The following is a 27,043-nucleotide window of genomic DNA, read 5'->3' as shown; positions in this document are numbered from 1 at the left end:
CAAATTCTATAAATCTTCAGGACTGACAAAAATAATTTCCTTATAGAGATAGTGGTGCTTGGGTGTCTGAGTCAGCTGGGCATCTAACTCTTGGTTTCTGCTCAAGTTGTGCTCTAGGTCATGTGATCAAGCCCCGTATCAGCTCCATGGAGTCTGTTTCAGATTCTCTCCCGTCTTCTCCCTCTCTGACTACCCCCAACTCTCCCTCTCTCTTGCAAATATATTAGTTAATTAAATCTTTAATCTTAAAAAAAAGATTGATTTTTTAAAAACTCCTTATAAGTTTTATCAAATTTATCTCAGCAGTATAATAAAAGAATAACCATCTTTTTTAAGATTTTATTTATTTATTTGACAGAGATCACAAGTAAGCAGAGGCAGGCAGAGGGAGGGGGGAGGGGAAGCAGGCGGGGCTGGATCCCAGGACCCCAGGATCATGACCTAAGCGGAAGGCAGAGGCTTAAACCACTGAGCCACCCAGGCGCCCCAAGAATAACCATCTTTTAAACTGAGGAAGAGTTTACTTGTAAGGTAAAGGTGATTCAAAATTAAGAAATTCATTAATTTACTTCATTCATTATTCAAAGAAGAAGATTCATATTCTTAATAGATTCATATTCTCAATAGACTTTTTAACTGATAGAATTCAACATTTTAAAAACTTTAAAGAAGATTTTCAAACATTTCTAAGTGTACAGTGGAAGGGAGCACCTGGGGGTTCAGTCGGTTAAACATCCAACTCCTGATTTTAGCTCAGGTCATGATCTCAGGGCTCCATGCTCTCTCCCTCCCCTCAGCTTGCGCCCTTGCTGTCAAAGAAAAAAAAATTGTAGAGAGGAAGGTATAACAAAGTCCACGCATTAATGACACAACTTCCAACAATTATCAACATTTTGCTAATATTTAATATTCAGTTTTTATTAACATTTTTTGCCTTTTCTCGTGCTCTCCTATTCCACCACGGCTCAGCAGGGCATAAATCATCAAGACTAACTACTCGTCCACTGAGCCCTCCAGCACTGAGTAAAAACCATCTCTATTCATTTAAAAAGCTTGGAAATGAGAGGAGATAGGTTGCTTGTAGATTTTATAGGAATAGCATATATTTCTTGTTTACCCAAAGTTTTAAATAATTCAAGATGTCAATGTTAATGAACCACATGTAAGGTTTCCAAGAAACCATACAAGAAATTCTAATGTTGAACAGAAGAAAAATTAAGTAGATTATGAAGCTAAGTTGAAACTCTATAAAGATGAATTGAAACATGAAATTCTGAGAAAAGAAGGGAGGAATTTTAAGTGAAAAAAAAAAGTTAACAACCATGTCTAGTCCAAGAAATACCAAAAGAACATAATCATCAAGCATTATTCAATGTGGAAGAGCAAACTAGAAACATCACAACTGTATACAGTTCTGTAAATTTTTAATATAATCACAGTCACATGCACCTCTCACCTGATAAAAGACTTCTGTGTTCAAAAGAAGACAATGGGGCGCCTGGGTGGCTCAGTGGGTTAAGCTGCTGCCTTCGGCTCAGGTCATGATCCCGAGGTCTTGGGATCAAGCCCTGCATCAGGCTCTCTGCTCCACGGGGAGCCTGCTTCCCCCCTCCCTCTGCCTGCCTCTCTGCCTACTTGTGATCTCTGTCAAATAAATAAAATCTAAAAAGAAAAAGACAATGCCTTTTATACATATGTAATTCTTTCAGGAACCATCAGTAAGGTGTAAGGCCAGCAACAGGTGCAAGGATGAGCAAATTGTGTACATCTAGACAATGGAATGCTGCTCAGAAGTTTAAAAAAGGGATGAAGGATTGATACACATAACCATCATGAAATAATCATGCTGAGTGAAGGAAGCCAAACAAAAAAGATCCCATTTGTATAAAATTCTTAACAAATGCAAATTAACGTAAGGTGGGAGAAAGTAGATCAGTGATGGTTGAGAACAGGCAGGAGCAGGAGAAAGGGGCCTGATGGACGGATTCCCAAGGGTGTGAGGAAACTTGTGGTTCATGATGTGCTTATGACTGTAGTAGTAGCTCACAGGTATGCACATGCCAAAGCGTACCAAATTACACACTTTAAGCAGTATGTGCAGACTGTATGTTTCTTGCATCTCAACGGAGCTGTTTTCAAAAATGTGTAAGAGCAGACTTTGATGTCATTTGCCTTTGATTTCTGAAGGCTGTCTTTAGTCATGAGCAACCCCATGACATTCTCTCAGAGTTTGCTCACTAAATCATTAAGTCTTTCCAGGATTTACAGACATGAGGTGTATACAAGCAAATAAAATATGTTAATTAAAAGGATAAGCAGAGGGCAGAAATGACTCCTGGGCGGCTCAGTCCGTTGGGCAGCTGACTCTTGGTTTTGGTCCAGGTCAGGATGGAGCCCTGCATCAGACTCCATGCTGAACTTGGGTCAGCTTGAGGTTCTCTTTCTTGCGCCTTCTGCCCCCCCCCCTACTCTTTCTCAGCAAAATAAATAAATAATAAGATTAGGAGGCACAGCTTATTTTGTGCTGTGTAACTAACAGAAAAAATATGCTTAGCTCTGTAAAATTATCTTCTCCCAGAAACCTCCAGCACATATTCCACATATGGGCAAAGTGCCATCAAGTCTTCTTATTAAAGTCATGAAGAAGTGAAAGGTCCCTAAAAGTACTGTTACTTTTCGATATTTATGTGGCCAGTGAAATTAGACCAAGGAGAGGAAGGATCTTGGACTTGGAAAGGTACAGAAAGTAAACAGACAGGTGTAACTATTTATAGACTCTATGATCATCCACCTAGAAAACCGAAGAGGATCAGCGAAGGACTACTAGAATTAATAACCGAAGAGGATCAGCGAAGGACTACTAGAATTAATTAAAGAATTCAACAGGGAGGCCAGATACAGTACCCTTAGCCTTCCTATACACTAAAATAACTACTTAAAACCTTGAAGCGGGGAAGTATTTACAATAGCAACAAAAACAAATCTATAAAATACTTAGAAATAAATCTATCAAAAATATGCAAGACCTGTTTGAGGAAAGTCTTTAGAATCTACAGAGAGGCAGGCTCTCAATGAACACCTAGTTCATGTACTGATCGGGAAACCCCAGTGTTGCAAAGATGTTGGAAGAGTAGTCCCTTGAAACCCATTGACGTTACCACGTTACAATCCTTCCTTCTGGGAAGCTGTTGGGATTTTTTTTTCCTTTTTAATGAGGCAAGTTGCATCAGTATCTCTTAGAAAATAATTAGCTGGGGTATCTCCTTCTCCCAGCACCTCTGTTTAGAGCCTGTGCTGGCTTGTCCTTGTCCCTCAGTGTCCTGAATGAAGGAAAACCATTGTCAGTCTCTCTCTGCTGCAATGCCACAGATGCCTAGAGGAGCCCCAGGTTTCTACCCCAGGGGCATTTAAAGGGGCATGTCTCCTCATGGTGCCCATAAAACGTGGCTGTGAGCTGGACAACTGTCTCTGTCTCCACCCTTTGAACAAGTGAGCCACCTCAGTGCAGGCATCCTGGACTCATGGGGCTGGGCACTGTGGTTGGGAGTTGTGAGCGTTGTTCCGGCTGTGGATGAAAGGATGGTAAACACTTGGCTGCGTCTCTCTTGCAGTCCTGGAACTACATCCTGGGGTAATTAAAAGAGCTACTCCAGAAGAGTCGCCCTGATTTGGCAGGTACTCAAACTGATCTCATTTCTCATAAATAGACCTATAAGTTCAATGTGATCCTACTCAAAATCCCAACATGGTATTTCTGGACCTTGAAAAGCTGATTGCAAAATTCAGCTGGATGAGAAAACAGACATGAACAGCCAATACCAGTTTTTTTTTAATTTGTTTAGAGAACTTTGCCTACCCAATATAAACACATATACGAAAACTGTGATCATTAAAGCAAAGTCCAGGGACACCTGGGAGGCTTGGTCCATTAATCGTCTGTCTTTGGCTCAGGTCATGATCCCAGGGTCCTGGGACCAAGCCCTGCAGCGGCTCCTGGCTCAGTAGGGAGCCTGCTTCTCCTTCTCTGCCTCCCACTCCCCGCACTCATTCTCTCTCTCTCTCTGACAAATAAATAAAATCTTAAAAAAAAAAAAAGTCCAATAGACTATAATAATCGGTAATAGTAGGAAGAGATCAATCTAATGTTGGAATAGAAGAATACATCCAGAATTTAATCCCAAAATCCCATCTAAGGTTCTTTAATGTAGCTTTGGTATTTTTTGCTTTTACTTCACCAACATCTGAATGATAGCCTCAAATGGAAAAGCTCACTTGGCAATTTCTCATTCTTACATTGCTTTTATGCTTCTCTCTTGTGGTCCTCAGGAAAAGGACAGGGTGAAGGATGTAGACCTTGTTTGCCATGGCTTACTGTCCACTGAAGTAGGCCGGGGCGGGGCAGGGCGGGGGGGAGGGTGCTCCTGCAGAAGGCAGGACCAGAGCAGAGCTTCGGTCCCTAGCCCTCCCTTGCTTCCTGGGACTAACGAAGCAAAAACTAAGTAGCAGGTAGGGTCTAGGTGCTTTGCACATATCGCAGTGGGGTATCTTCTTCAGAGTTTCACAGCTTGTTAAGACTTGAACCTGTCAGTAGGGTCTCAGAAGCCAGTGGCCTCCCGGGACTTCCATCCTCCCTCTCGGGATATTTCCTCTTACAGCCTTATTAACATGCCTGCCATCTTGGCCTGGCTTCCTCCCATATGCATGCGCTGGTCCACAGTGCTCACACCGTCATGCCTTGTGGGCATCCTTAATTCAGCTCTCACCTGGGACTGCTCCCTGGCAGTTGAGCCCAGAAGGGACATCAAAAGGGACATTTGAGGGCTGCAAAATGCCCTCATCATAGCCATCACCATGATGGCCTCATCTAGGTGATGTCAGTGTTTGAGTCCTCTCCTGACCTGGAACTGCCTTAGAATAGGGACCCCTGCACTCGCCCCTTTATTCACAATGCCGGCATGAGATGTTGGCTATAGAAATGAATAAGCACCAAATTTTGCCAGAATTCTCAGAAATGATTTGGAGAGAGTCCAAATTTTGTCTTCTCTGCGATCCAGACAACCGACTCTCTGGCTTTGTGTGGTGGTAACAGGCTCCTCTTTTGCTCGCCCTGTTGCAGCCCATGAGATCTGAGCGGACGGAGATGCGGAAACGGCAGATGCCTGCACCCCAGGAGACCACCAGCTCCATGCCAGACCAGCCCGGAGCAGGGGACCGCGGGTCCAACGCCTGCTGCTTTTGCTGGTGCTGCTGCTGCAGCTGTTCCTGGTAAGGTTGGGGCTTTTCTCAGTCATCTCCTCCTGACTGGCAAAGGGCACCCTGGAGTAGGGCCAGCTTGTGATTAACTCAATACGTGTTTTTCATTTTTTTTTTTTTTTAAAGATTTTATTTATTTATTTGACAGAGAGAAATCACAAGTAGGTAGAAAGGCAGGCAGAGAGAGAGAGGAGGAGGAAACAGGCTCCCTGCCGAGCAGAGAGCCCGACGTGGGACTCGATCCCAGGACCCTGAGATCACGACCCGAGCCGAAGGCAGCGGCCCAACCCACTGAGCCACCCAGGCGCCCCCGTGTTTTTCATTTTATTTTTTTAAATACTTATTTATTTATTAGAGAAAGAGAGAGAGCATGAGTAGGAGGGGCAAAGGGAGGAGGAGAGGGAATCTCAAGCAGACTCCATGCTGAGTGTGGAGCCCAGCATGGGACTCGGACTCCCAACCCTGAGTTCACGACATGAGCTGAAACCAAGAGTTGGGTGCTGAACTGACTGAGCCACCCAGATGCCGCATGCATGTTTTTAAAATGACTACTATACGCCTAACACTGATTTGGAATCTGTGAAGTACAACAGCAAATACACACACACACACGCATGCATGCACATGCACATAACACGCACACACACACGAGGGGCTCTGTATTCCAGCTCTCAAGGGACTTCTATTCAAATCCCTGGCATCATGTTTGTGTGTTAAACAACTAAAGAAGAGTCCACGGCCATTGGCGATTGAATATTAATATTTGGGCAGAAACAATAACTTAGATGGTTAGAAAGGACTGAACTCAAGGAAGCTACTTGGTAATAAAGGCTTTGTAGAGGTGGGTCTTAAATATTGAAGTAAAGTGGAGGGCACCTGGATTTTACCTTCAGCTTTGCTTTTATTAGTTTCATGTTTTCATAAAGAGAAATGTCAAAATATATTCTTAACTGAAGAATATAAAATGATAGGGTAACTTACTAGTACAGGAAGATACATAATCTTTGCTTCAAAAGATAGATACACAACTTGAACGGAAGATATTCTTGACCCTTCGAGTCACTGTCAAAGGTCTGGAGAAATGTATAGAGTTTACATCATAAGAACATTAGGTGGCATTTCTGAAATCTTGGCTACGGAAAGTGCTTAGCGCCCCCCAAATGTATACCTGACTTTAGGCAATTAAGTTATTGTATATTTATGTAGGCTTGACCACAAGTTGGACCAAGACCTCACTCCACAGTAGAGAAGACCACAAGGTGATAGTGCCGCTATCAAGAACAGTGACAGGACTATTAGAATGGGGGGGAGGCAGGTGGAGGCTGACATGAAATGTCCAAGAAAATTTGGTCTCTTGCTTGATTTGTGCTAACTTCCAGGAAGTTCCAGTCTGGTGGGCGAGACCCAGCAATACAACACTCTGACAACTGATGGAGTCCTGATGGTGGGTGGTTGCCCTGTTCAGAGCAAAACCCCAGGCGGCAAGTGGGAATATGAGGGACATGGGGCTGGCAGGAGGCAAGTGGTCTGGCACTCCAGGCAAGGCTTCAGCCCCAAATAGGAACATAGAGATCTCGGCAGGAAGCCAGAGGAGAAGCCTGTTTGGGTACACCTTACACATGCAGCTGTCCAGGATCCACCGTAGACCAGGAGGATATCCACCAGGGGCGACAGGATTTCATTTTGGCCCCTCTTCCAGTCTTTCACTCCACTAATCAGTTTCAGTGAGATGATTAGAGATGATTGTGTGAGAGATGGGCAGAGATATCCCAGTGCTGGGAAGACACCTGTTGACCCAGTCACCCTTCCTTCTCTGCTACCTCAGAGAGACACAAGAGGCTGAGATTGTAGCCTGAACAATGTACGGGACTGATGGTGTGGGCACAGCAGGTGGTGCCATGCTGTTTCCAGAGCAGGCTCCTTCTACTGGCACCAACTGTGGTGACTGAACCATGGAGCTGTGCTTAGACACCATGGTCCTAGCCAACACTTCTGCAGCACATATTGTGTGTGTACTTAACAGACAACAGAGCAATGGAAAACAATGTTGAATTGTTATATTGTACACTGAAACTAACATAACACTGTTATGTTCATTGGACTTCAATTAAAAGAACACAATAGAGCATTATCTTCAAAGAACTGGAGAAAAGTAATGGAAAACTAAGTCAAACTATTAATTCAAGGGCGGGGGTAAAACAAGACATTTTCAGACATCCAAAGGCCAAGAGAGGTAACTGTCTCAGACCTTCCCTAAAAGAAAGGGTGTACTTGAGGAAGAAAAAAATGAAGTATTAATCTGATTGAGAAAAATTGAAAATGTCCTTAAAATTCATGAACAGAGAATGGATAAATATATTGCAGTGTAGTTATGCAATGCAATAGCATATAGCACTTAAATGCATGTGCTGGAGGGGAAAAAAAATTGTGGGGTGCCTGGGTGGCTCAGTCAGGCGTCCCAACTGTTGATTTTGGCTTAGGTCATGATCTCAGTGTTGTGGGATTAAACCCCGCATCAGGCTCCAGGCTCAGTGTGGGAGTCTGCTTAGAATTCTTTCTCCCCTTTCCCTCTGCCCCTTCCCGCCCCTCTCTCTCTCAAATATATAAACAAATAAATAAAATCTTCCAAAAAAAAAAAGTACACAGCAAACTTTAACTGTTTCAGTGTTTACTCTCCTTGATTTTCTTTTTCTCAGCATGCTTTTGAGACTTATCCGTGTTGATAATACATAATAGAGACAATTTTTAAGAAAAGAAAAAGGCAATGTGTTTTCTAAACCCTTGCATTATCTTTCTCGAAATTCTGCTTCATAGCCTTCTGGCATTTCATTTTATCAAAGAAGTCATGCAGGTGCTTGATTTCTTAAAACTAAACTTTTTTTCCTTTCTAGAAGATTGAAGAATTGTTTCCTCTTTGTAGCTCAAAATTTTACCAAAATATACCTAATCATGGGGCTCCTTTTACTGAACGGCTCTTAAACATAGTGAACAACTATTGTGGCTTCCAGCAATGTTTTCTTGTTCTATGTAACAATAACAATACACTCAGGTTAAAAGCTTGACACAAAATATATTTTTCACTTTTTTAAGAACAGAGTATCTCATTGAGAAATATTCCTACTTTTAAAAAATAAGACATGGAAAACATGTCAAAGTTTAAATAAAGATTGCATTGTTTAATTCACAATGTAACTTCCAGTTCTCTTAGAAATCTTGTTTCAAATTCATCCTTTCTTTTTCTCTTTGATTTTTCATACCCATTGTGTATTGATGTTTTCTGCTTACAAAAGAAGCCTAAGAAGTCAAGCAGTATTTATGCTCCTACAGTGAGAACACCCTACAGATGCCTCTCAAGTTTGTTTTTGTTTCAAGAAACCATTATTTACTGAAACTGGCATCATGAAAGCAACAAGTCAGAAGAGTTCTTGCATTTCTAATGACTTTGCATTAACGAAAAACAGCTGCGCGTGCACACGCACAATTACTGAAAATCCATAAAACAAACGTGCTAAAACTAGGCTGAATGACTCATAAAATGGTGGAAAGAGTGGAAAGGAAAGATATAATAAAAGGAATAGAAAAGAGTACAGGAACAATAGTCAGATAAAGCAAACTCAAATATCCAATAGTAAAAATCCATTTTGAAATTAATGGGGAACTAAAAGCATTTCTCCTGAAAACAAGAACAAGGCAAGGATGTCTATGCTCTCCGCTATGGTTTAACATTGCACTAGCTAAGATTGCACTAACATTGGTGCAGCTGGACAAGAGAAAATAACCGTAAGATTCAGAAGAGAAGTGGTAAGACTCTCCCTATCTGCAGAACATATGAGAGGAGACCTGGAAATCCCAAAGGAACAGTCGCTAAATTAATGCAAATACACAAGAATTCAATATGAAGAAAGATATAATACTAGTGTAAAAAAAGAATAGTCTTCAGAATATAAAGAACTCTTACAATTCAAAACTAAAAAGACAAACCAGTTTATAAGTAGGCAAAAGAGGGCACCTGGATGGCTCAGTCAGTTGAGCATCTGACTCTTGATTTGGCTCAGGTCATGATCTCAGGATTGTGAGATTAAGCCACAGACTGCTTGGTGGGCAGTCTGCTTAAGATCCTATCTCCCTCTGTCCCTGCCCACCCCTGCTCTCTCTCTCTCTCTCTCTCTCTCAGATAAATAGATAAATCTTTTTTTTTTTTTTTAAATTTTTAAGACATTTCAGGGTGCCTGGGTGGATCAGTCAGTTAAGCGTCTGCCTTCCGCTCAGGTCATGATCCCGTGTCCTGGGATCAAGCCCCAAGTCACATCAGGCTCCCTTCTCAGAGGGGAGCCTGCTTCTCCCTCTCTTCCCTGCCTGTACTCTCTCTTGCTATCTATGTCTCTCTCAAATAAATAAATAAAATACTTTAAAAATTAAAAATTTAAAGACATTTAAATTAAATTAAATTAAACTAAAAATAATAGGGGGGCATCTGCATGGCTCAGGCAGTTAAGCATCTACCTTCAGTTGAGGTCATGATCCCAGGGAGCCTGTTTCTCCTTCATTCTGCCTACTGCCTCCCCCTTGCGTATTCTGTCATATAAACAAATAAAGATGGCGTGAAAAGAAGGGCCATCTGTACCCCAATGTTTATAGCAGCAATGGCCACGGTCGCCAAACTATGGAAAGAACCAAGATGCCCTTCAATGGACGAATGGATAAGGAAGATGTGGTCTGTATACACGATGGAGTATTATGCCTCCATCAGAAAGGATGAATACCCAACGTTTGTAGCAACATGGACGGGACTAGAAGAGATTATGCTGAGTGAAATAAGTCAAGCAGAGAGAGTCAATTATCATATGGTTTCACTTATTTGTGGAGCATAACAAATAGCATGGAGGAGATGGGGAGTTAGGAGAAGGGAGCTGGGGGAAATTGGAAGGGGAGGTGAATCATGAGAGACTATGGACTCTGAAAAACAATCTGAGGGGTTTGAAGTGGCGGGGGGGGTGGCAGGTTGGGGTACCAGGTGGTGGGCATTATGGAGCACTGGGTGTGGTGCAAAAATCATGAATACTGTTACGCTGAAAATAAATAAAAAATAAATTTTTTTAAAAATTAAAAAAAACTTTAAGGGGGGGCGGTCGTCGCGGGCAGGGAGGGAAAAATGAAACAAGATGAAACAAACCATAAGACTTAATCTCACAAAACAAACTGAGGGTTGCTGGGGGGAGGGGGATGGGAGGGATGGGGTGGCTGGGGGATGGACATTGGGGAGGGTATGTGCTATGATAAGTGCTGTGAAATGTATAAACCTGATGATTCATGGACCTGTACCCCTGGGGCAAATAATACATTATATGTTAATAATAAACAAAAAATAAATAACATATTGTAAAGTTGAAACATTTAAAAAAGTAATAATAAATAAATATAAAAGTAGGCAAAAGATCTGAGCAGACAGGTCTCCAAAGAAAACATATAAAGAGCAAATAAACACATGAAAAACTATTTCATCTCGTTAGCCATTAGCAAAATGTAAATTAAAAGCACAATGAGATACCACCGCTTACCCCCCCGAGATGGTAAGAATAAGAAAGACAGACACAAGTGTTGGCAAGGATGTCAAGAAACTGAGTCTTCCAGCATTCTTGGTAGGAATATAACATGGCACAACTGCTTTGGAAAACAATATGCAACCTCCTCAAAATGTTAAAAATAGAGTTACCCTAGGAAAGCATTTCCACTCCGAAGTGTCTACCCAAGAGAAAAACAAACATCCACAGAAAAAAAAAAAAAAAAAACTGGTACATGACCGTGCACAGCAGAATTATTTGTAAATAGCCAAAGAGTGCAAATAACCTAAATGTTCATCAGCTGATGGATGGATAACAAATTGTCACATATCCACACAAGGGAATGTTCCTAAGCTGCAAAAAGTAACAAAGTACTGATACACCCACTACAACATGAATGAAACATCAAACCATGATGCTGGGTGACAGAAGGCAGCCACCAAAGACCATGCGCTCTAGCATTCAGAAGAAGCGTGTCTATAGAGACAAGAAGTCCGTTAGCGGGTCTCTGGGGCGGGAGGACGTGGGATCAGGGGTGATGGGGAGGAGCTGCTCTTTGGGCCTTCCTTTCAGAGTGATGAAAACATTCTGAAGTTAGATTGTAGTGAAGGTTGTACATCCCTTTGAATATGCTACAAACCACTAAATTGTACACTTTAAACAGGTAACTTCCTGATGTATAAATAATGCTCAGTAAAGTAATAGCCTTGATATGTACAAACAGGAACCAGTTAGGAGATGAGATGAAAACTGCATTTGCAATAACAACACAAACACTTGGAGTAAGTGTACAAAGAGATGTATAAGATGTATACAAGGAAATTTAAAGTCTCCTGAATAATACAATAAATTTTGATTGTATGCTTTCCTCTAACACTTTTTCCAAGTATACCTATAAATATTTAAAACCTCCATTGGATTGGAAACACAAACACATTTTGCCTAGAGAATGCACACTTTTTTTCAAGGTGCAGAAATGAGATGAAAACCCAAAACATCCCTGATAACCTGACCTTTTTATTACTTTCTAATGGACATGTTTTTATGAAAATTACTATTAATGAGGGCACCTGGGTGGCTTGGTCGTTAAGCGTCTACCTTTGGCTCAGGTCATGATCCCAGGGTCCTGGGGTTGAGCCCCAGGGTTGAGCTCCCTGCTTGGCAGGGAGCCTGCTTCTCCCTCTGCCTGATGCTTCCCCTGTTTTTGTTCTCTCGCTCTGTCAAATACATAAAGTTAAAAAAAAAAAAAAAAAAACCTATTAATTTAAATGTAAACTCTCCCCCAACTAGTGTAGACCATAATATTATAATTTATTCTGTTAATATTTTAGCATCATACTTCTGGTTTTTTTAAAAATATTATTTATTTATTTGAGAGAGAGTGAGCACAAGTGGGGGGCAGAGGCAGAGAGAGAGAGAGAGAAGCCAACTCCCCACTGAGCAGGCAGCACAACAGGGCTCCATCCCAGGACCCCAAGATAATGACCTGAGTTGAAGGCAGATGCTTAACCAACTGAGTCACCCAGGATCCCTACTTTCAGTTTTCTTAAGAAAACCAGTCAGTCAATTTTTTTCAAGAAAAGAAAGAAATTCTACATGGTGATCTGGAGTTCCATTTAAAATATTCGATGCAGAATGATCTCAACTGACATGGAAATGTCTTGTTTCATGCAGTCTTACTGTTAGAAACCAAGAAGAACAGAGACCCAGGAGGCCCTCCCATGAACTCAGAAGAGAAGACCTTCCAACCTGTGAAGAAAGGTAAATCTCATTGTTTAGCTCACTAAACTGACAAAAATGCCAGCCTTATTTTTTCGGCATCGTAACAGTTTCTCTAACTGCAATTTAATAATATCAAATCACAATGTGGCACCCCATTTCCACTCTGCAGAGTTCATTGTGTGATAGGGAGAAAAATTAGTTCCATTATTAAGTTCATCCCTGCTAATCACAAATAAAAATCGATGCTTCTTTTTTTTTTTTTTAAAGATTTTATTTATTTATTTGACAGAGAGAGATCACAGTAGGAGAGAGGAAGGGAAGAGATCACAGAGAGAGGAAGGGAAGCAGGCCCCCCTGCTGAGCAGAGAGCCCGATGTGGGACTCGATCCCAGGACCCTGAGATCATGACCTGAGCCGAAGGCAGGGGCTTAACCACTGAGCCACCCAGGCGCCCCTAAATCGATGCTTCTTGACAAAATGTGACATTATCCTATTTTCATATGATAGACTTTTTAAAATAAAAGACCATAGTGAAACATATATTTTTAATTTTCAGGAAAGTTTTAGAAGTCCATTTTTTTCTTAACTATTAAGTTTATACTCTAGCTAATGTAATACTGTCTTCATTTTAGTATTTTGAAAAAAAAAAGTTGGGAAGAAAACACATTAAATTACTTTCCATAATACCAGATTTTAAAGTTATCTCGTTTTGTCCTATATTATTAACTGGCTTACTTTCACTTACCCATTCTAATACCTTTTCTTTTTTTTTAAGATTTTATTTATTTATTTGACAGAGAGAGATCACAAGTAGGCAGAGAGCCCGATGTGGGACTCGATCCCAGGACGCTGGGATCATGAACTGAGCTGAAGGCAGTAACTTAACCCACTGAGCCACCCAGGTGCCCCTAAATTGCTTTTTTTAAAAAAAGATTTTATTTTATTTTTTTATTTATTTGACAGACAGAGATCACAAGTAGGCAGAGACGCAGGCAGAGAGAGAGAAGGAAGCAGGCTCCCTGCTGAGCAGAGAGCCTGATGCGGGGCTCAATCCCAGGACCCTGGGATCATGACCTGAGCCGAAGGCAGAGGCTTTAACCCACTGAGCCACCCAGGCGCCCCTAAATTGCTTATTTTTGAGGGGGAAAAAACAAGTAGACTAAAAGGTTACTTAAGTGTTTCTTTTTCATTTTTTATCTTATTTATCCTTTTTCAAAGTCTGGGAAGCATAATAAAATCTTCCACAGTCTGGGGCACCTGGCAAGCTCTGGAGGAGCATAAGACCCTTGATCATCATGAGTTCAAACCCCATGTTGGGTATAGAGAGTTCTAAAAAGAAAAAATAAGTAAAAACTAAAAACTTTTGAAAAATACTCCACAATTTATGAGTTTGTTTAAAAATAACTTTTATCAAGGGACATCTGGATGGCTCAGTGGGTTAAGCTCAGGTCATGGTCTCAGGGTCCTGGGATTGAGCCTCACATCGGGCTCCCTACTCAGTGGGGAGCCTACTTCTCCCTCTGCTCCTCCCCCCACTTGTGGCACTCTCTTCCTCTCTCTCTCTCAAATAAATTAAAAGTATTTTAAATAGCTTTTATCTTGAGGCACCTGGCTAGCTCAACTGGAAAAGCATGCAACTCTTGATCTCAGGGTTAGAGTGTTCAAGTCCCATGTTGGGTGTAGATTACTAAAAAAATAAACTTTTTTTTAAATGGCTTTTATTTTATATATTCTGTTATGTTGTATCCTGTACCAAAGCTTTGAGGCTTTTATTCTGGAACCAGAATGCCTCGTTGAGGGCTAACTCTAACCATACTGACAGTGGGACCTTGGGCACTTGACTGAGAAGCCACACTCTGCCTCAGTTTCCTTGTATGTAAAATGGGGATCACAGTTTACTGTTGGCTATTGTGAGCCTGGCAAGCATTCAATATATGTTGGCCATTATTTGTTCTCAATCAAATTCCAGAATATGAAATGACTTTATCCAACATAGTGCTTTTCGTTTCCAATTCTCCTTAGATATTAATATTATTCTTATTGCATTTGCCTCATATATCTTTGCCTATTTGTTCTTAATTTTTGTAATATTTTGTATGATTTGTATGATTGCTGAAAATAGCATTATGTTAGATTTTGGTCCCATAGCAGTCTGTCTCTAAATGGGGAATTATAATTCAATGACATTGGGTCAGTTATTTTGATGACGACTGGTAAATTTAATCTTCTAGCATATTATTTGATTCCTTGTAATACCTCTTAATTAATTCCTTAATTTTGTTTGGTTTTGGTTTTTGCTATTTGAACTGTGCCTTTTTTGCTTTTAGGTCCTTCAGTAATGCATATTGTTTTCTCTTGTTTTAAATATTTTTATTTGTTCCTGTGTGTTTGTTTTTAAGTAGGCTCCACACCAAATGCAGGGCTTGAACTCACAACCCTGAGATCAAGAGTTGCATGCAGTACGGACTGAGCCAGCCAGGCACCTCTGCTCTCTCTTTATTTTTTTTTTATTTTTTTTTTTAAGATTTTATTTATTTATTTGACAGAGAGAAATTACAAGTACACTGAGAGGCAGGCAGAGAGAGAGAGAAGGAAGCAGGCTCCCTGCTGAGCAGAGAGCCCGATGCGGGACTCGATCCCAGGACCCTGAGATCATGACCTGAGCCGAAGGCAGCGGCTTAACCCACTGAGCCACCCAGGCGCCCCAGCTCTCTCTTTATTTTTAAAAAATGTACTAACAATTGCCTTTAAGTTTTTCAGAATCATCCTTTAATATGTATTTCTGAAAACTGACAGGAATAAAAAAGTATCTTTTGACTCCTCATGTCTAAAAAACATAACTTAGGATACTTAGCCACACCAATTTAACTTTCTGAAAAAAATCCAAGATTTTTATGTAGATTACTTTAAGTTACTATTTTTAAATTATGTTTTCAACATCTTTTAAAACATTTTCTTTCAAAACTAATTTCCCTAGATATAAAGGATACTTTGTTTTCATACACAATGCTTTTTTGCATGATAAAAAGTCTACCTACTATAAAAATAAAACCCAAACACTACAAAAGTTTTGCAATAAAAACTCCGTCTTCCTTGTTTTCTAGACCTTGTCCCAATCTCCAGATATAACCGCCATCATGGGGTTTTTTATATGTCCTCAAAGGAATTTTCTATGCATTTACACATAGTTGAACAGAAATGAGATCCAGCTATGCACAATGAAGCTAATTTGGAAACTAAACTTGAAACTATTGTATCAATATCCTTTTTTGGGGAGGGGTCTGCTCACTCCCTTCTCTCTACAATCTACTTTCTCTGGTCTTAAACCTTTCATGTATGCTTCACTGCTGGTTCATTATAATCCATCTTCAAGATGTGGTTTCAAGAAAAGGACATAGAATTTCTACTGTGAACCTCTATATATGTGAGTGTGTGTTTTTTTCTATGACCTTCACACAACTAGGACAAGTAGCCACATATCAAATTTTGGGGTATACATCTTCTACCCCTCCAAACTAAATACAGAATTTTTGGCAGTGTGGCAAAGTAGATCACCAGAGGGGCTTCCCAATGTGGAACAACATATTTTGCACTATTCCAAAGCTTTTGCATCGCTGGAATCCTAGAAAGTAAGGAAAATGACAAAGTACCTGAAAACCCAAAGCAAATTTAAAAAGTAAGCAAAAACCTGAGAGGTGAGACTGCTAAGCACAGGAATGAAGGGTTTTCTCTGAGAACAAGTACAGGGCAGGGTGGGGACGAGGTGTTGAAACTGAGATCCCAGATTAAGCCCTGATTTATGAAAGGAGCCCAGGTAGTCCGGGGTCAGTTACACCACCTAGATCTCAGGAGAAGCCAACACAGAACATCGCTGGAGGAAAGAAAACATACCCAATTTTGACTCTCAGTTTTCTAAAGAGTAAGACCAACCAGAATCTAAACTAAAACTTAAAGGATACAACCTACAGCCCGTGACAGTCTGTAGAAACGATGCTTGGATTTAGAGCCCAGAGGACTTCACATATTAGAATCATCTATAAAAATATATAAAATAATGGTTTCTGAAACGTATAAAGCAATCAAAGATGGAATCACAAAAATAAGTGAGCAGAATCCAACTATCAGAAGTGTCCAGGAGGACTATGAAGTTGTACTATAGTTTTGCATGATGTCACATTGGGGACACTGGACAAATAACACATGGGATCCCTCTGTATTATTTTTTCTTATTTCTCTGTTTTTAATATTGTTTTTCTGAGGCCAGAAGTCTACACTTTTCTTGAGGCCAGAAGCCCAAAATCAAGGTGTCAGCAAGGCCATGCTCTCTGATGGCTCTAGGGGAGACCTCTTCACTCTTAGAGCTTCTCTGATGGCTCCGGAGTCCTTGGCATTCCTTGGCGTCATGGCAATCACATGACCATCCTTCTCCAGTGTATGCCTGTCTCTGTATACAGATTCCCCTTTGTTGTTGTTTTCCTTAAAATTTTATTGATTTATTAGACAGTGAGAGAGAACAAGCAGGGGGACCAGTAGACAGAGGGAGAGGGAGAACCAGGCTCCCTGCTGAGCAAAGAGCCTGGACTGGATCCCAGGACTCCGGAATCATGACCTGAGCCCAAGGCAAACACTTAACCAGCTGAGCCACCCAGGTGCCCCCAGATTCCCCTTTGTTTAAGAATATCAGTCCACTGGGCGCCTGGGTGGCTCAGCCATTCAGCGTCTGCCTTCAGCTCAGGTCATGATCCCAGGGTCCTGGGATGGAGCCCTGCATCGGGCTCCCTGCTCAGTAGGAAGCCTGCTTCTCCCTCTCTCACTGTGTCTCTGTCAAATAAATAAAATCTTAAAAAAAAAAAAAAAAAAGTATCAGTCCACTGGATCGGGGCTCATCTTAATCACCTCATCTTAACTTAGTTAAATCTACAAAGACTCTATTTCCAAATCCAGTGACATTCTGAGGTACTAGAGTTATGATGTCAACATATCTTTTCTTAGGGGACAGTACTCAGCTCACAACACCCTCCTACAAAATAAACACTAAATTCAGTGGGTTTTTACAGATTGGTTCCACAAAGCAGTTCTGGAATTAATCATTACAAGGTTATATAGGTTGTGTATAACTACCCAAATGTCTCAGAAATCAATTCAACAGGGATACCACAATCAGATGAGGGCAGTACAAGATTGGGAAGTTGGAAACAAATCCTGAATACTCAGGAACTCTGGCCCCATGGAGCCATGCGGGCGAATCTTCGAAACTTAGTGTGGGGTGACAAAAGCAAGTGGCAGAAGAACGTAGCGTCAGCCACTTTTATAAAGTGAAGGAAAAAAAAAACACTGAAGGGTATGTTCTTCAGGGATGCCTACCTACATAAACACGATGAGAAGGAAGGTGGGGGGGAGAAATTATTTGATAGGGATCATTGTTGGACAGATGATGTTTTCTGACCTCAATATAATTAAAATATAAGTAAAAATGAACTAAACCAGGGTGGGTCCAACGTCAAACCCAGCAGTTCCCTCAGGGTGGGGGAGTCAGGAGAGCGGGGTGCGGCCAGGGGATGGCGGGAGGCGCGGCTGGTGGTGAGGAGCTGGTTCTCACGGTGGATACTGAACTCTAGGGTGTGCTTGTTATCATCCTTTAGAGCTTGCACTTATGTAAACTATTCTTTCCCCGTTCTCTGTAAAATTCTTTTTCAAATTTTAAAAATTAAAAAAAGTTTTTTTTTAATTTTTAAAAAAAATTTAAAAATCTGTGGCTGTTCTGGAAGGTAGTGTGCTAAGTTCTGATGTACTTCTGTCAAAAGTCACTGGGAAGCCTTGGTCAGATGCTTCTAGGGTTTTTCTTTACTGTTACAATTTTAAAACTTTGTCAGGACTCATCCAGATGTAAATAAGTACCTTCTTCGCAGTTCTAACGATCGGTCTGCGAGCATTTAATGGGCAACAGCCGTGCACTCCAGCTGAACAGCTGGAAAGGATCATACACACGTGTTTTTGCCAAGGGCCTATGGAAGTGAGCACGGCTCTCTCCTTTCCTAAAAGGGTCGAGGGGCACATTATCATCCTCAGAGGGGAAAAGGGTAGGTTTCTAGTGAGGATATTCAAAGTAACTACTGATAACATAGCTCCCTCTTGCCCCTTTCTTCCCATCTCCACTAAGCCCAAGTCCCACCCTGGAGGAAGTCAATGCCTGGGCTCAGTCCTTCGACAAGGTAATGCTCACTCCCGCGGGAAGGAATGCTTTTCGGGAATTCCTCCGAACAGAGTTCAGTGAAGAAAATATGCTTTTCTGGATGGCGTGTGAGGAACTGAAAAAGGAAGCTAATAAAACGATCATTGAAGAGAAAGCAAGGATAATCTATGAAGACTACATTTCTATTCTTTCTCCGAAAGAGGTATGTACTCCCACAAAGGGCTTCCTCCTGGGAGGCCCTTGGAAAAAGGACATCGTCAGTGTAGGGTCACAGGGCACAGTGACAGCTAGTCCGAAACAGAGATGACTCCACCCGCACTCATACTATCCAGATGCCTTTGACCGTGGTCCCACACATGGGCTCTCCGTGGGCCCTGAAATCTGTGAAAGACTTTGTGCCTCTTTCTGGAAAAAGTATTCCTGACTTTCACCAGATTCTCCAGAAGGGGGAGTCTATGCATTTTATTGTAAACACTGTTTTAAAACATTAAACCCTGTAAGCATTTCTTTAAAATTGTTCTTTTATTCTGAGCACCAATATTTTTTACAGGTATTTTTATTTGACTAGACATAGCCTCACTAATATGAGACAGAGCTTTTCCTGAGGTGTCCTTCCCTTAGAGCAGAGACACTATCTGGGAGATTCAGTCAAGCTTCCATCCCCCCAGTTTTTGTTCCTTCGTATCTAAAATGGGTGGGTTCAGGGTAATCTCAAAACCGAGCTCCTTCTTTCTTTCTTTCTTTTTTTTTTTTTTTTGTTTAAAGATTTATTTATTAGAGAGAGATTGTGTGAGTGAATGGGAGGAGGCCCAGAGCGGGGCAGAGAAAGAGAATCTCCAGCAGACTCCCTGCTAAGCATGGGTCCTGATCTCATGACCCTGAGATCATGACCTGAGGTGAAACCAAGAATCAGAAGCTCAACCGGCTGTGCTGAGGCAACCCTAGCTCCTTCTTTCTTAAAATTCCAAGTGGAACTCCAAATTCTTTATATTCTTGAGTGGAATAGTAAGGTAGACCAGGGGAATTCGTGGAAGCAGATCATAAAGGCCTCCTGATTGTAAACTTCAGACTTAGCCTGAGTGCCTGGCCAAGTCAATGCCAGGCCTGAAGTTGGAGTGTCAGAATGGGGTTTGCTTTAGAAGAAGCCCTCTGACCAAACAGCGGGGTGATGTGGAGGGGCACTCGGGAGACAGGAGGCCAGTTAGGAAGCCAGTGAACCAATCCAGCAGGAAACGGTAAGTGACCTCCCCAAGGGTCTTGGCAGAGAAGAGGAACGAGGTAGACAGGTCTTAGAGGGGTTAAAGAGGCAGGGTGCCTGAGACTTTGTGACTAAACACAGAGCCAGAGGGAAAAGGATGAGAGGGACTTGGAATTGGATGGAAATAAATCATTCTCTTCCTCCACAAGCTATGTAAGAAAGAGATCAGAGATGCTGGCAATCTGCGTTGAATGCAGAGTTGGTCTTTGAACAACACAGGGTTGGGGGCACTGACCCCACACAGTTGCTAACCTATGTGTAACTTTGACTCCCCAAAAACTTACCTACTAAGAGCCTACTGTTGGCCAGAAGCCTTAGTGACAACACATACATACTTTGTATATGTATTCTATACTGTATTCTTCCATAAAGTTACAGAAAAGGAATTGTTACTTAGAAATCATGAGAGAAGAATATAATTCAAACCCATGTTGTTCGAGGTCAACTGTATTGAGCTACCTATGGGTGGGTGCAAGGGGCTTTCTAGGAGGAAAGTGGGTATATGCATCTGGAAAGACAGATCACTGAAGTAAGTATTTACTGATTCAGCTAGTCATATTTTCAGGTTCATACGAAGTAGTAGTATATGCATTGTACAGCACTGAAACTATCATGGCCTCCTGGGGCAGAGCTGGTCCGGCCAAGGTCCTTCGCACGGAAGAGAAGATGTGAGAGCTTGGCTCTGCAGCCTGTAGGCATGTTTGTTTGGCATCCTATGGGGAGAGTCTGAGCCCAGTAGCTTGCTCCGGTCTGAGACCGCCTTTTCTAGGATGAGGAAAACATCAAAGAAAGAAGAGCCAGTGTCTCCTAAGGTCTTAGTGCATTCCAAGCACTTTAAATAAATTCTCATTAAATCCCCACCAATCACCATTACCCATCACCATTTTCCTCTTTATGGAGGAGTTCATTAAGGTGCAGCTTACTTTGTCCCAGGCCCCACAAATAAGCAGTGACACATAGCTGGGCTATAAACACTGGCCCTGTGCTCTTAACCCTTCCACAGTGCTCTGAGTTAGCATCCATTCACCAGCCAGCCTGATGCTCATTCCCAGAAATTTGCAACTGTGTTCGACCTGGCCACAGCCTGGGACCTCCAGGGGTTAGACCTAATGTTATTAGGAAATTAGCAAGTCTGTTCTTCAGAGGACACAGTACAATCTATTTAAAGGAAAACAATGTTGTGGTTTTCTAGAACAGTGTGATCCCACCAGCACTATCTAGAACTTGTGACAAATAACACCTTTTCAGGCCCCTCCCCAGACCCACTGAGTCAGAAGTTCTGCAGGTGGGGACCGGTAATCATTTAACAGCCACTCCAGGGGCTTCTGAAGCTGCTAAAGCTTGAGAAAACCCTGCATTATGTGTTCAGTTTCTTTTTCAGCAATTTAGATTTTTGGATGACTTTTTGTTTGGTTTGGGGTTTTTAAAAAAAACAGAACAAGCCATCATGCGATGGGGATGGATTTCCAAAGAGAAATATGTCTAATACCACTCTTATGTGTTTCTACTGACAGGTCAGTTTGGACTCCCGAGTAAGAGAAGTCATCAATAGGAATATGGTGGAGCCATCCCAACACATATTTGATGATGCACAACTCCAGATCTACACCTTAATGCACAGAGACTCCTATCCCCGGTTCATGAACTCTGCCCTTTATAAAGATCTGCTGCAGTCCTTAGCTGAGAAATCAGTTGAAGCATAGGATGTTATCAAATATATTTATTATTAATAAAATAATAAAAGAACTGATGGACTACATCTAGTACAAGGAACTTATAGGTAGTAGTACCTTCTACTAGAGTAATACTTGGGCTGTTTTAATAAACATGCTTCCTTTTACAGAAGCCTATATATTCACAATGTAAACTGTGGCCACCTGTACTGATACTTTCGGGGGGGAAAGTGGGGTATGGCTGTCTTAGAAAAAGATAGGATAGTTACATTTATGTCACCGCAGCATGTCGTCAATGGCGAACGATACTCTAGAAGACTCCTCCTGCCTGGGGCACGTGGGTCCATTGGAGCCAAGAGGACTGCCTTTGTTTTGCATGAGTGCAGTATCTGATGACTCTCCTCCCAAGGAAAAGGTGTTCAACTGTTTCTTAGCTACTCCTTCCTTCCGTCTGGCTGCTTTGAATATTTTGCTTCTCAGTGCCATCACAGGACCCAAATTCCCATTTTATAAAGATGTGTCACCACTACTTATAAAATGGAATTCTGCTTTTATCTTAGAATCTGTGTATGTGTGTGCACGTGTGTCTCTAACGGTTAATGAAAGTACTGTGTTCTTAAGTGGATCAGTCGCACCTGTTTGGTAAGAGAAGTAGTGTTTAGAAAATGCATTTGTTGAAAAGTTACCATGATTTTATTATCAGAATCTGCCAACTTAGAGAATGAATTTTTAATTAGCAACTTAGTCCCGTTCATAACAGAACTTTCAAATAAGTATATTTTCATTTTTATTCTTCAAAGAAATATGGGCATTTTCAGTCTAAAAAAATAAAGCACAAGAGTTTTATCTCCATTTTTATTCCACATGTTAAATATTGGGGACTATAAGATGAAGTAAGTAGGGAGATCTACAAGGTATCATTTAGCTACCAGGCTAGGATTCTGACTTTTTTACTTTTCTTAAAGATTTTATTCATTTATTTATTTGACAGACAGAGGCACAGCGAGAGCGGGAACACAACCAGCAGGAGTGAGAGAAAAGCAGGCTTCCCACTAAGCAGGGAGCCCGATGCGGGACTCGATCCCAGGACCCTGGGATCATGACCTGAGCCGAAGGCAGACGCTTAACAACTGAGCCACCCAGGCATCCCAGGATTCCGATTTTTAAATCCCACTATTTATAATTGTAGGCACATGAAATAACTTTAACAACTTCAGGGTAAAACTAGTAGTTTGTATCTCTGAGTCATCCTGAAGAAACCCATCGCTGCAGTGAATGGGAAAGGCCTCCAAAATCTGGAACAGTTTGAGTAGTGGGTTAGAAATTACATGCAAGGGGCCCATGGCAGGCTTTACCCCATGGCGGGTGGTGGGGGAGGGTCTTTCCTTCTGGTTACCCTCACCTGGCCTGATGATTTCTTTATTACTCTCTTCAAGCCACAGACTAAGACCCTTGTCCTCAGTCAAACATCTTAACCTCCTACTTTATGGTGAAAGTGGGGCCCCACCCGTTTCATCTTCCCATGTAACCTACAAATATGTCTGGATGGGCATCTGTTCTCACCTCCGTCAGTCCAGTGCCAGAGGATGATGGGCTCTTTTCTCCTTTTCAAGGCACCCTTACATGTGCCTTTCATGCCATAGTCTACAGCCTCATTTTTTCACTAGACAGAGGACATAATTGTGATTGGGGTTATAAACTCTGCCCTCTGGTTTACATGTAAGTAAGGATGATAGGTGTCCATGGCCGCTATGGTATACTGTAGCAAGTACTAGAACAGGGAGGAACTGAGATAGAGAAGTCTTGAGGGTCTACAGAAGATTTTGGCAGAGGATGTGAGGGTGTGTGTGTGGGTGTTGGGGCAGAGTTGTAGGGAAGGTATTTGTAATTGAAGCAACCCCATTATCAGTCTAGTTGCAAACATGCAGTGTATGAAGTGACTGTTAAGACAGATAAAAGATGTCAAGACATCAGTTGGATGTCTTGATCTGGGTGATTGAGATTTTAGGCTGGATTATTTGGGATTTTTTCCACACAGAAGAATAAGATTGCTAGAAGAGTTAGAGTACGAAAGGAGCTAAGGGTAAATCCTGGCATCAGTGGACCAAGAAAGAGTTTCCAAAGAAAATTTAGAAGGATTTGCCTTCTCGGTTCCATTAAGAAAGTGGGGGATATGGCAGCAAAGGAACAGTGGGAGGCACTCCTCTCCCTCTATTCCCTCATGCTCCTGTGTCCTCAGTCTGACCTTGAGATTTTCCCACACCACGTGGGTCCTTGGGCTCCCCAATTCGAAAGGAGCCTGTATAAGATAACTGCTGACTCCCCTTCCTTTCCCATGAGACTTGGCACTCCCACTGTCTCCATTTGCTCATCTCTGCATGTGCTTCTTGTACCTCGGCAGCGCACCCACCCACGTGGCGGGATCTCCACCAGCCCAGCCTGACACCACCGCACTCCCAGCTGACTGCCCAGCTCCCTGACACTGCCCGTGCCTCAGTGGAAACACAACTTCCTTGTCTCTTGCTCTCTGTGTCGTCCTCTTCTCCCTCCACTTCCTTCCCAGCCAGACTGACTGCTGCTCACTGCTTGATGGTGGGTACATAGTCTTTCTGGGCCTCTTTCCTCACCTACAGAAACGGGGATAATAATGGTACCTTATCCCTAGCATTGCTGTTTAGATTTTTCCCCCCAAAGGAGACAGACGTTTACTGAATATAGTGGAAGCGAGCGGCGGGCCTGACATTGAAGGAAACCATAGGCTTGCTGTGCAGATTCATACCAACCCACGTGGGGGCGCCTGGCTGGCTCAGTCAGTAGGGTACAGGCTTCTTGATGTCAGGGTGTGAGTTCCAGCCACTGTTGGGTCTAGAGATTGTGTAGAGATTATTTGAAATCTTTAGGGGCACCTGGGTGGCTCAGTCAATTAAGCATCTGCCTTGGGCTCAGGTGATGATCTCTAGGTCCTGGGACAGAACCCTAAATGGAGCTCCCTGCTCAACCAGGAGTCTGCTTCTCTCTCTCCCACTTCCTGCCTCTCCTCCTCCCAACTGTGCACTCCTTGCTCTCTCCCAAATAAAACCTTTTAAAAAAATAATAAAAATGAAATGTTTTTTTAAAGACAAAAAAAAAACCCTAATCCATCTAAAATAAAATATATTAAACAATCACTGGATGTTAGTTATTGATGTTATTATCTACTAAATGCTATGGCCTCCAAGGATTAGGCTTTGGCTTGCTTTTGGTTCCCCTTCTCATTGTTTAAATTACTAACAACATGTTCTATATGGGGGATCAGAAGAGACACATGAGAAATATTTTGGGGTTAAGATCAGCAGGGCTTGGTGACTGTGCAAGTCACCATATGGTTCCTCTTCTAATCTATATGGTTCCCCTTCTCATTGTTTAAATTACTGCCAACACGATCATGGCTACCAGGTAAGAACCAGGTGTAACTTCCTCGAGCTCTTCATAATCAGCTGCCTGTTGGACATCTCCCTTTGCATATCCCACGGAGAAGTGAAATTATCTTAATTCTGACTTGTCATCCTGCTGCCCCCCTCCCTCCAAGCCTTACCCCTGCCTATCTGCCCAATTACCCAGCCAGCCAGTCACCTAAGCTCTTCTCTAAGTGCTAATTTCTTCCTTGTTTCTCCTTGCCCAGTCACCAAGCCCTGCTGATCTTAACTCCAAAATATTTCTCATGTGTCTCTTCTGATCCCCATTACCTCCCATCTGCCAGTAAGTAGCATTGCCAAGAACCTCGTAAGTGGTCTCCCTGCCCCCATCTCAGCCTTCCAAAGCCACCTTTCAAAATGCCACAAGGTGACCTTTCTCACACATAAATCTGCTTGTCACCCTCCCTCTGCTCCTTAGAATCTTCAGTTAATTCCCGACTGCCCAGAGTACCAATACCAAATTTCAGGTATGAGACACAAGCAAGGGCCTCTATATATAGCTGGGTTATGCTTCCCAGCCAACCCTCCACATATACTCTAGAATATATACTTATAGGCAAGTATATCCTTTCTTAACTGCTCATACTGTTCATACTTTCTGCTGCCCCCACCCCTCTCTACAATGCCACCCTTCACTCAGTGAACTGTCACTCTTTTAAGATTTACCTCACACATCACTGCCCAAAGGAAACCTTACCTGACCTCTTGATTCATACTCCATTTGGTGCCATTCTTTAGTATTCTGGGATTTTCCTATCATCTGAGTTTACCAATTATGTTGGCATATCTGTCTTTCCCATTAGACTATAAGCTCCAGCGGCACTGAAAATATACTTTACCCTGTATCTAGTTAAAAACAGTATTAAATAAATGTTTGTAGAACTGGAGAGTTATAGCATGAAACTGAAATTCCCATAGTTATAGAACAAAAATTCCATGCCAAATTTATTTTACAAGTGTCACATCTCAGAAAGAGATCATCACAGCCCATGTGGCTATAGAGCTCACTAACACTACAAACCAATCTGGTGGGTAATCGCTAGTGACATCTACGTATATGAAAGAATCCTGGAGCAGTCCCAAAAGGATCATACAAATTTAATGTAATTCTAAGGTTTTAAGAATTCTTAAGTAAACTTTGAAGGGATTATTTTGTTGGGATAGATGACACTTCATTTGGGAAAAAATGGATACATAAACAAATATAAATTCCAAACTGTCTAAAGATCTAAAAATTTTTTAAAAAGAGAACATTATTAGAATATAGGAAGAAAACATTGGCCATACTTTTGTAACTCAGATGGAAAAGGTCCTCCTCAGCAAAACATAAAACCCAGAAACCATAAAATAATAATAGATTGGATAGGATGAAAAAAACAAGTTAAATTCTGTGCCACAGAGACAAATACAAAGAATTAAAACACAAATATCATGGCGCCTGGGTGGCTCAGTGGGTTAAAGCCTCTGCCTTCGGCTTAGGTCATGATCCCAGGGTCCTGGGATCGAGCCCCTCATCAGGCTCTCTGCTCAGTAGGAAGCCTGCTTTCTCCTCTCTCTGCCTGCTTCTCTGCCTACTTGTGATCTCTGTCAGATAAATAAATAAAATCTTAAAAACACACACACACACAAATATCAGGCTATAAAACACTATAAAATTACTATGCAGAATGCATTAGGAGTACCTACAAACTAACAAGACAACTCTATAGAGTAAAAAAGAAAGACACAATAAAAACAGAGCTAACATAATAAATCAACTGGCTATAAACAAGAAAAGATGAGCATAATAAATACAAAAAGATAATCCTATGAATTCGAATTAAAATGAGAGGATACTGGTTACTATTTCCTCCCTAGATTTGCCTAAACCATAAGGTTCAATACCCAGTATTATTAGCAAAGGTGTTGGGAAATGGGCCTTTATATCC

The 27,043-nt window shown here is 41.7% G+C and overlaps 1 protein-coding gene across 6 annotated transcripts in view; it reads left to right on the top strand.

The window, feature by feature from the left end:
* Window positions 1-22,214, top strand: part of RGS20 (regulator of G protein signaling 20) — a 79,985-nt gene extending 57,771 nt beyond the window's left edge. For all 6 annotated transcript variants that reach the window (XM_059166450.1, XM_059166449.1, XM_059166445.1 and 3 more), the window contains 4 exons: window positions 5,117-5,265; window positions 12,489-12,575; window positions 18,697-18,931; window positions 21,502-22,214. In XM_059166450.1, the coding sequence (XP_059022433.1) occupies window positions 5,117-5,265; window positions 12,489-12,575; window positions 18,697-18,931; window positions 21,502-21,690 (660 nt within the window). In that variant the 3' untranslated portion in view covers window positions 21,691-22,214. The remainder of the gene's footprint in view (window positions 1-5,116; window positions 5,266-12,488; window positions 12,576-18,696; window positions 18,932-21,501) is intronic.
* Window positions 22,215-27,043: the final 4,829 nt, after the last annotated feature.

Source organism: Mustela lutreola, chromosome 3 (genome assembly GCF_030435805.1).
Source record: "Mustela lutreola isolate mMusLut2 chromosome 3, mMusLut2.pri, whole genome shotgun sequence".
NCBI lineage: Eukaryota > Metazoa > Chordata > Mammalia > Carnivora > Mustelidae > Mustela > Mustela lutreola.
This window is presented reverse-complemented; position numbering and strand designations above follow the sequence as displayed.